Source organism: Bacillus rossius, assembly GCF_032445375.1.
Source record: "Bacillus rossius redtenbacheri isolate Brsri chromosome 9 unlocalized genomic scaffold, Brsri_v3 Brsri_v3_scf9_2, whole genome shotgun sequence".
Taxonomy (NCBI): Eukaryota; Metazoa; Arthropoda; class Insecta; order Phasmatodea; family Bacillidae; genus Bacillus; species Bacillus rossius.
In genome coordinates, this window is record NW_026962013.1 from 320312 (window position 1) to 330240 (window position 9929).

The 9929-nt window shown below is 39.7% G+C and overlaps 1 protein-coding gene across 4 annotated transcripts in view; it reads left to right on the forward strand.

The window, feature by feature from the left end:
• The window catches only part of LOC134543155 (diacylglycerol kinase theta), a 99084-nt gene extending 89155 nt beyond the window's left edge, over positions 1–9929 (forward strand). For all 4 annotated transcript variants that reach the window (XM_063388015.1, XM_063388016.1, XM_063388018.1 and 1 more), the window contains 2 exons: positions 3571–3678; positions 8194–9929. In XM_063388015.1, coding sequence (XP_063244085.1) covers positions 3571–3678; positions 8194–8328 — 243 coding nt within the window. In that variant the 3' untranslated portion in view covers positions 8329–9929. The remainder of the gene's footprint in view (positions 1–3570; positions 3679–8193) is intronic.

The window sequence follows — 9929 nt, forward strand, 5'->3', positions numbered from 1 at the left end:
TCACCACCTCTGTCACACCTTAAATTCTCTATGCGAGAATTAAACTTAGCCTCAACCATAGCTGTGTACATCTTAAATTTTTCAAAGACTTCTGATTTATTTCTCAGCAAATATGTGACACAGAAATGACTATAGTGATCAATAAAAGTCACAAAATAGTTAAACCCATCATATGTTGGTGGGGATATTTTTCCACACACATCAGAAGACACACATTGAAGTACTCTCTTTGCTTTGCGTTCTTCTGGTATAGCCTTCAGATAGGGTAGCTTAGTTTGTTTACCTTTCAAGCACACATCACATAACTCAGTGGGATACTTGGAAGAATGTCCCATTCTTCTATGCATCACACTGCTTGACACAGCTTTCACCATGGCTGCATTAGCGTGCTCTGGTATGAGATGCATCTTAACTACATACAATCTTCCAAACACTTGTCCCAACATAACCTTACGACCACACACAATTTTAACACAAGAGTTTTCAAAACTTACTTTACATCCTTTCTCTTCTAACTTACGGACTGAAAGTAAGTTAAATGCCAAGTTCTCACACACTAAAACATCCCTAATCTTTATGTTTTCTCCTCCTTCAGACATACAAGAAATATTTCCTTTGCTCACAGCTTTCAATGACTCACCTGCCTTAGCCACATTAATGTCGAAGTTCACATCAGTTCTATCACTTAGATATTTTTGATAGCAACTTTTAATGATATGCCAACTTGCACCACTATCAATAACAAAAATAACTTCTGTTAGTTCACCATCATTCATTGCAGGCTGTTCACTGTCCACATGCCCGCATGACGAACTTTCTGTATCGAACAATGTCAAAAAAGAAAATTCCACCTCATTTGTAGTTGCAGCAGTATCCTTATTCTTCAATTTTGGACAATTAAATTTCATGTGTCCCTGTACTTTGCAATAATAACACTTTCCATTAAAACTTCTACCTGGAACATAATTACCTTTGTTATGCTTATGCTGTGAATACTGATGAGATTGTCCTCTTAATCCCTTGTATGCTGCAAAAACATTTTGTGGGCTTTCATCTTTCTTCAGAAGTCTCTCTTCTTCTGCTAATAGAGTATTTTTCACATACTCAAATTTCACAGCCGACTTATCTTTATTATACAATATATCCATGGCAGATACAACACTATCAAAATCTGAGGGCATCGCCACCAACAATTGATTAACCATTTCATCTTCCTCAATCTTTCCACCAGCCACCTTGACTTCCGAGGCCATAGACTCGAATTGCTGTAAACATTCTTGAAGAGGCTTTTCTTTCTTGTATTCCAGTTTCCGCCAAGCTTTCTGTGCAGTCACCATGGATTTCATCCCACGTTTTTCATATGTAGTTGCTAGGGTGTCCACAATTTCTTTTGCCGTGATTTTATTCATAATCATCGGCAACATGTTGTCTGCCAATCCTTGGACGAGAAGATTTCGAGCTTTGACGTCTTCTTGCTTAAATCGTTTAAGATCAGCTTCTACCGTCGGAGGTTCGGTTGTCAACATGTGTAATACTCCATTCTGTTCCAACAGTAACTTCATCCGATAGAACCAGTTACTAAAGTTTACACCATCAAATGGTCTAATCCCAAATGGTACGTTTGCCGCATTCGCCATACTTGAATACGACATGTTTCACCAAAGACCATACACTGATAACAACCATACACACGAGTCACATGAAGCCCTTAACCAAAAACTGCATGTTCTCCATAAAACCAACTATATCTCTTGAACAGAAGTTGCCTACTGGCTCTGGGCCCATAACCTATTAGAGTTAACACAGTAATACGCGTTCACTTCTGTTACTATATATATGGTTTAATTGGATTGACTTCACAGTCTACATTTTAAACAAAGTGTATCAGCAGCCTGCACAACAACAACGGAAGTCACTAAAAAAAACAATGCTGCCAACATTAACACATAACATCCTCTTCCACTAACAGAATAATACCAAAACCAGAATCACTTATATTACGTACCTATACTAGAAGGACAACGATACATATAAAGAACTAAATCGGAATTGTCATCAACAAAAAATGTTGTCATATTTGGAGCTACACTGTGTTATAATTGTCATTTGTTCTTTCAGATGAAAGGGTACTGCTGTATTCACGTGTATCATGTTTTTGCTTATTTAGGGCAGAATATTTTTAATTTGTATATCCATAAGTCAGTATAATAATTGTTGCTACTAGCATGATGTCTTATAATAGAAATAAACAAATTTGTAGGAAAGCAACATTTGGCTCTTATTTTCAAGAATTTTTTTTTCTTTTTGGGGTGAATTTTGAGTGAGTTGTTTTATTTGAAAAACACTAATGTGTTACAAAATATTATTTATTTAATATTGGTTTACTTTCAAAATAGCTATACTTGAAAAAATTTTTCAGGCAGATTTTGGTGACTGTGGACATTTTGTTTATTGTCGTTTAAGAAAATTACTTTTATAAATAATTATTATACCTTATTCTTGGAATCAATATATTTACTAGAGCTCTCAAGGTATGTACCATTTGCAGTCAAACCTTTAATATTTGCAAAATATTTTGTCAAAATTCTTAGTAAACAAAACAAAAGAAAAATGTTTGAATCCAACTGTGAGTACGTCAAAGCAATAGAAATTTGTGTGTTATTTCAGCTAGTGGAAGGTGGTGAATGGAAATATCCTTGTAAAATATGCAGCCTTGGCAACGTTCAACAGTTTTCCTTAATGTTTTTTTTATCTAATAGTTAATTTTCTTGATCAGTTTTTAAATGTACCTACTTTTTTAACTTTTTTTATTTGCAACACAAGTTCGCTCTGTTTCTTTCTCAGACATCTCAGCACTCAATTCTGCCAATTGGAATATAAGGCGCAGAGAATATATTTGGCGCAAAGAAATTTAACTGTTTCTAAAAATTCTTCATAATTTAATGATCTCTTTTGTTAACGGACATGCAGACTCCACTGCAGGGACCTGTAGGCTGAGACTGTCGTCCATGCTGCAAGGCCTGGTGAACACATAAATGAGGCACGATCCGCAACATTTGGTCTGATAGTAGTTGACTCCCGCCTGTTAGTATAAAAGTAGTGCACTCAGAATCATGATTTGGCACAACGCCGAAAATTGTTGCAATCAGACACGAGGCGACATAATCCAATGACTGCTCAACTTGAGTCGCGAGCAGACTGACTTATGACTGCAATTTTTTGCACTTGCGCTAGTGTCAAAAATTTGTCAACAAAGGCATGCGGTAGTGTGTCTATAGCTGACTTGTTTAAAAGATTATTTTTCATTGTTAGAGTAAATATTCACTTGTAAAGTATTTTAATTGATTATTCCTCATTATGAAGCCGGGTGCAGAACAATTAGTATGTTTAGAACAGGAAAGATCTATTTTATATGATCCATCTTTGAAGGGGTATCATAACAATTTGAGTTCAAGAATGTGGGACGAAATAATGTGGTGAAAACATTGCGTTAAGCTGTCGCGAGACTTCGCGTGGTGGCACGGTGGCACGGTAACGTGCCTGACGCGGTGTGTCCACTGCTGTGCGCAGGGCGGACACATCAAGATCCACCTCAACTCGGACATCCCGGTGCAGGTGGACGGGGAGCCCTGGGTGCAGTGTCCGGGGGACATCGTGGTGCTCAAGTCTGCCCTCAAGGTGAGTCACGCAGAAGTGCTGCTCGTGAGTTCCAGCCTGAGGAAACCCGCTTGTTAGATCCACTAGCATTACCGTCGGCAGACCTCCGTGGCGTAGTCGGATGCACGCCGGCTTACGGTGCGAGAGGTTCTGGGTTCGAGTCCCGGGCAAGGCATGGCTGTCAATCTGCGTACCGATATTTCATTGGCAATATGATAATAAAAGGCTTAGACTAATATGTATGTATGTATGGTAACTGGTAAGTAGTGAAAAAAGAAACACAATCCATTGAAAATTTGTAATAACTTAAGGTAGTAAATCTTTCATCACTAATTATGTTGGTTATTTAAATGAACCCAAAACAAAACTTTTAAAAATCCAGTTTAAAAAAGCATTCTAAAATTATATCTTTTATTGATTTTTTATTCCCCTAATTTCTTTAATTATGGTTCAAGACCCGGTCTGAAATGTTTCACATCCCGGTACTGGGTCGGGCCTGAGAGTTGAAAACATTTTTCCATGTGATGTTTTAGCAAGAGTGAACTTTGTACAATACTCTTTATTTTGAAATAGATCTAGGAGAAAAATTGCTCTGGCAATGGTAAAAACATAAATCATTGGAAAACATTTACTATACTTGCTTTAAGGTAGTAAGAAATGCAAGAATCTGTGTAGTCTAGAACATTTTGTAATAGTATGCCATGCAATTTTATACAATTGAGTCCCTAACTGTAACATGTGTTAGCCTTGCATTGAATTCTGTGTAGTTTTAATCACTTAACTCAATGAATTTCATTTTACATCTTAACATCCTACAAAAAATTTAAGTGTACTGGGGCCAACTTGCTCCCAATAATTGTGTTGGCAAGAAAGATGCAAAAAAAAAAAATAGTTCTGATACAAGGAGGCTAGTGAGGATGGAAAACTAGTTCTGATACAAGTAGGTTAGCGAGTATGGAAGACTAGTTTGCACGTTGCATGCAATCGGCGAGATATCAATATCGATATTTGACTCCGTGTGCGCGATCTATACGGGAAGCAACATAACCAAACACGAATGATGCCAACTAGCGCTGGCTACATTTTTATAAGCGGTACATCGCGGTGACGCAGACAAACAGATAAAGGTTATAAGATAACGTTTAAAATGTCTAAAAGAATATTTGCACATCAGACAACTTCATATTTCCGTTAATTAAATAAATAAGTGGTGATGTCCGAATAAATATTAGATTTATACTTTCAAATAAATTGTTTTATACGGAAAAAATACCTACACAAAGCACTCAGAATCTAATAGAGGGACCAAAAACATAATGCGACGTTTACGCGAGAGGTTTTTTATCCAAATTTTGACGCCCTAAAATATTGGTGTGACAATTATGCGCGTGCGACGATTATGCGATAAAACAGGGTACATGGCTACGCGAGCGAGAGAGACACATGATTGAGTGCAGTTGTGTCAATCAGTGTAACTTATTCTCATACAAACAAGTAGACATCATGAACATGTTAAATTATAGAACATGCAAATATTAATCATACTAGCCAATACGGCTCAAAGATAATGCCAGTCACAAAAATGACTTGTACTGATAAATACAAACAGGAATGAGGCGCAAAAAAACTAACAGTATTCGAGGATAAACAAATGAAATATGTTACAAGTACAAACAATATAAACTAGGGCGGAAAAACATGAATATTAATACAGTGTTCGCCTTCAAACTGGTAACTCTCTCTCTTGGCAAGAACTTCTTCACCTCGGCGAAAGTTAAAGTTAAGGTAACTTTACAAGTTAGTGGTGGGAGACAAGCATGAACGAAAAATTTTTTTAAGCCATCTTGGTTTCTCCAGGAGGAACTTAGGAGCATCTTGTCAAGTACAAGCCAATAACACAAGTTACCCAAATGTGAAAATTTATAAAGTGGCAGCCAAAACAGGAAATTTAAACAGTAATTTAAATCATACACTACATTATCAAAGTGTTGCCACCACACATCAACAGGGTAACTCTACAAGATATTAGTTGTCACGACAGCCTGAAGACACTCGCCGGGACCTGCGCAGTAGAACAGGCTCTCTGGACGGTTACATGCACAGCACCAAACACAAGGGAGGGTGAAGGGGAGGAGACATCTTGATGTTGCATTATCAAACCAAAACTATGTACCTGTATTGGAAGGTGCATTGATATTGTTTTTAATAAAAAAAAAAATTTAGATTTAAAAAAAAGTATTTTAAGTTACAATGCAAATTTTGGTATATCATTGCTATTAAAAAAAATTCTCTAAAGAGTCTTTTTTTTTCCTATTATTTTTTTTTTAATTTTTGTTGCAAAGTTATGTACTTGAATAAAATTTCTACAAACATTTTGCTGACTGATAAATTAAATACAGCAATATAATTATAACTTAAGAATAGCTAATATGTGAAGTATGTTGTCAAATCAAGACTATTTAAATATTGACTTGGTGTTTTGATTCAGATGTGCTGGCTTCTTTTTCTCACTCTGTAAGGAACCCAAATATGTAGTCTGAGATTGAAATGTATAAGAATTTATGTAGTGGTGAGCTGGGGATCTTTAAGGTTTCACAATGTTATTAGAAATGAACAGAAACAAGGTGTGATTCCGTCTGAATATAATTACGTCAAATTTATTCAAGGAAAATTTATAACAGGTATTAAAAAAAATATAAACATACAATATCAATTACTTGCTTAAACAGATCTCAGGTATATTCAGAAAGAAAAAGTATGGGTCGACCCGAAATTAAATTACAAAAAGGTTTCATAAAAAAAATACATAAACCCATAAAACAAATACAAATATATTTAAACCATCCCAGTATTCTCAAAGTCCAGAAATGACGTTTATCTGATGAACTTCGTCTGACGGCGTGGTTTAAGAAAGTTCAGAAAAGGTTAAAAGATGCAGAAGCACCGGAGGTCGGGGCTTCGTTTCCCGGAGATCCATCGGGAAAATAATGCCAGGGCGCCTGTGTGCAGTAGGGGAAGGGTGATGAAAATGCCAATTCGGCGTCTGGCTCTCAGACCCTGTCAGACAGGGAAGTTGGCTTCAATTTTCTGATGCGTCGCCAGCCAGGAACTGGATCCCGCGAATACACGGCTGAGCGCGGACGTTTCCACCATTTAAAAAAAGAAATGATTTAACAGAAAACTAACTATTACACTTTGTACTATGCAGAAGGACTAAACTACTTTAAAGCAGATCACAGGGATAGCATCCCTTATTTAATGGACTACATCATCGGTTGCGGCCGGATGGAAGTATTGCAGTGTCTCGTCGACTCGCCGATAATCACAAACGGTCCATCTGCAGTCGCGACGCGAAGTGTCTCGCGAAAAACCGTCTCTCGTAATTAAAAGTAAATGTTCAATCAAAAGTGGAGGGGGGACTGGGACGTCCGGACCGAAAGGTTCCGAAGTTCCTCGAGTGGGAATCATAAAAAACTCTGACTTTGATGTCTCGAAGTTGGTAGCACCGGCCGACTTTAGCGCTTCCTGTTGAGGGGTGTCTGAAATTAAAAAAAATCGACTCGCCCAAGACGTCTGCTCTAACCTGAGGATAAGGGCGAAGTCTAGTGCTGCACTCTGGCGGCCTACAGGGGACAAAAGGGGAGAGTTAGCAAGCTCGCCCACAGGTGTCGCGGGCGTGAGCTCCACGGGCTCGCCACAAGAGAATAGTTACTAAGTCCGCCGCTAGATGTTGTGTGTGGTCCATCTTGGCACACACATTTTTTATGCCAGTCGTCCTTGGAGTCTGTCACTGCCTGGCGGGGTTTACGACCGGTCATTGGTCCTGGACTAAATTCTGAGAACCGGAGTGAGCTGGGAGGGGTGGGGGTGCAAGGAGGCTGGGAACGAGCGTCCTAGTTGTGACTTTCGGGGAGTAAACCCAAGACGTATTCGTGACGGTAAAGGCTATGGTCAGCTCGTCTCTGAGAAATGGTAACAGCTCGTCCAGAGCTGTTGTATGTAGTTTTAGTCATGAAGTGAAGTAATATATTACAAGCCTGGGACGTGCCTGCAAGCGAGGGAAATGTTAAACGGGCTGCCAACAAAGTCTTAGATTTGCAAAATCTCAGATAGGTCTCTGAGAAAGGTGCTTCAGTTTACTGGCACAAAGTTTAACTAAGGGGAGTACACCAGCCTAACAAAGAGTAAATCACCCAAAGTAACCAAATTATAAAGAAAAATAAAATTTCCAAAAATAAATATAAAATTATATAAACAATAATATAAAAACGTGCCGAAATACCAAATTTCCGGCACAGTGGTAAGTGTACATAAGTATGAAAACAGTTCCAATTAATTTTTTTGCACTCTATAAAAATGCCAGTTTCTTATTTCAGAAACGACCATGTTTTTTACCAGTGGTGCGGAACGAGCGTGAAGACTCTGTCTCCCTCTGACCACAGGCTGCGATGCAGGCGCGCGGGGAGGGAGGGGGCGGCCCCTCCCTCCCCGCGCGGCAGAGTGTGACTGATGCCTGTCGCCTGTCGCCCTGCCCAGGCCACCATGCTGAAGAAGACCAAGGGCAAGATGAAGCGTCGCAACACGGAGCCCACCATGCTCGTGTCCCCGGGCTCCCAGTACGTGCTGCCAGCGACGCCGGCGGAGGCCAACCACGAGGATGAAGCCTTCTGAGTGCCGCCACGCTCCGCCCCCCTCCTCCTAGCTCCCGGCTTATAGATCTCATTTTTTCAACGCATTAACTTCTTACAAATTTTTGCAAACTCGAGAAAAAATTGTATTGGGCATGGGTTTGCACAGATCTGCGTAATTTATTGTTTTTGTCACTTGTTCCCCTTATGTAATGAGTACATTGTATAACTGTAAAATGAAACAATGATAAAAGTATGGTAATTTTACCAAAAAATAAGGGTTGCACCCACCTATTCAATAACGGGTGTGATTTTTGTGAAACGACTAGTCATTAATGATCTTCATTACTTGTAAGCCTCACATCTAGGTACAACGAAACAATCGTCGAGTTTGAGGCCCCGTGATGCGCGGGTGCTTCGCTCGTTTCCGCCGTTCAGGCGCCACATTCCACCTGACGTGTCGAGAAGTACTTAACCGATGGTCTCTCTGGCACGGACCTTTGAAGGACAAGCGTTGCGTGTCCGATGTTTGCGACTCGAGACGAGACGTGGTGCTGAGCTGGCTCCGAGGGGCGAAGGAATGCGTTGTCGATGGGATGAAGGTGCGTAGTGTTATCTGCAGGGCCGTGCCGACTTCGTAGAGCAAGGACTACCAGGGCATCGGCAAATTGCACGTTTTCAGATTTGTATTTTGTTTGTTTCGGTGGTGTCATGAAGAAATGGTAATTGTCTAGTATTTTGGTACCTGCGGAGTAGTCCAATTAAATGGACGGTCAAATATTTTGCATACAGAATGATTTGTTCGATTTTAAATTGACAGAGGGCGTCCTTCGGAAGATGACGTGCCAGGTAGCATCGGAACCTCGGGGGAACAGCCCCTCGATCACTTACAACATTTTTTTCTCCGCAATCGGAGAAAATATTAAAAAATTACCACTTTTGGTATTTGGTAGTTTGCGCGCTCTTATATCTAGTGAACACCTCTGGTCCCAGTTAGGAACTCAACTTCAATTGCTTGATGTCAGTCACTTAGACCCGTTTCTCTCAGATATTTCATTTCCCAGTACAAAGTGCTGAAGATGAAACTGAAGTTGTTTTCGAGGCCGGCCTCCCGGCTGGAAGGGGACGCTCCGGCCTCGTGTTCCTAACCCGTCCTGCGTGCGATGGGGCTCAGTTGTCCAACGGTCGCGTTTCCAGGGCATATAAGCCGGTGGGCAATACGCACACAGGGCGGGTTTGCGAGTTTGTGTCCACATGTCGCCCCGTTGGTGTTTGCATTATATTGTGCTAGCTCATGTTATATTATGCTCTGTACAATCTATACTTTTAATAGAAAAACTTGAGTTAATGTGCTAAAGTTTTTCTGTAACTATGGTAAAAATTTACTTTTGTGATCTCGGGAGTTGCAGTGGGCCAGTTTTGGTCCAAATTTTTTGGACCATTCCACACTCCGAGCTTTATCGACAAATGTTTTCTCCCAAGGAATGGTTCAAGAAACATAACAGAACGAAAAATGTTTTATTGAGTCTATCGCAATAAGGTCTCTGTACAAGATATATATATGTATATTATGTGAAAATGGTAAACTAGCGTACGAATATCGTAACATGTGGATTGAGGAGACAGTAAATGTTACTTCCGAAA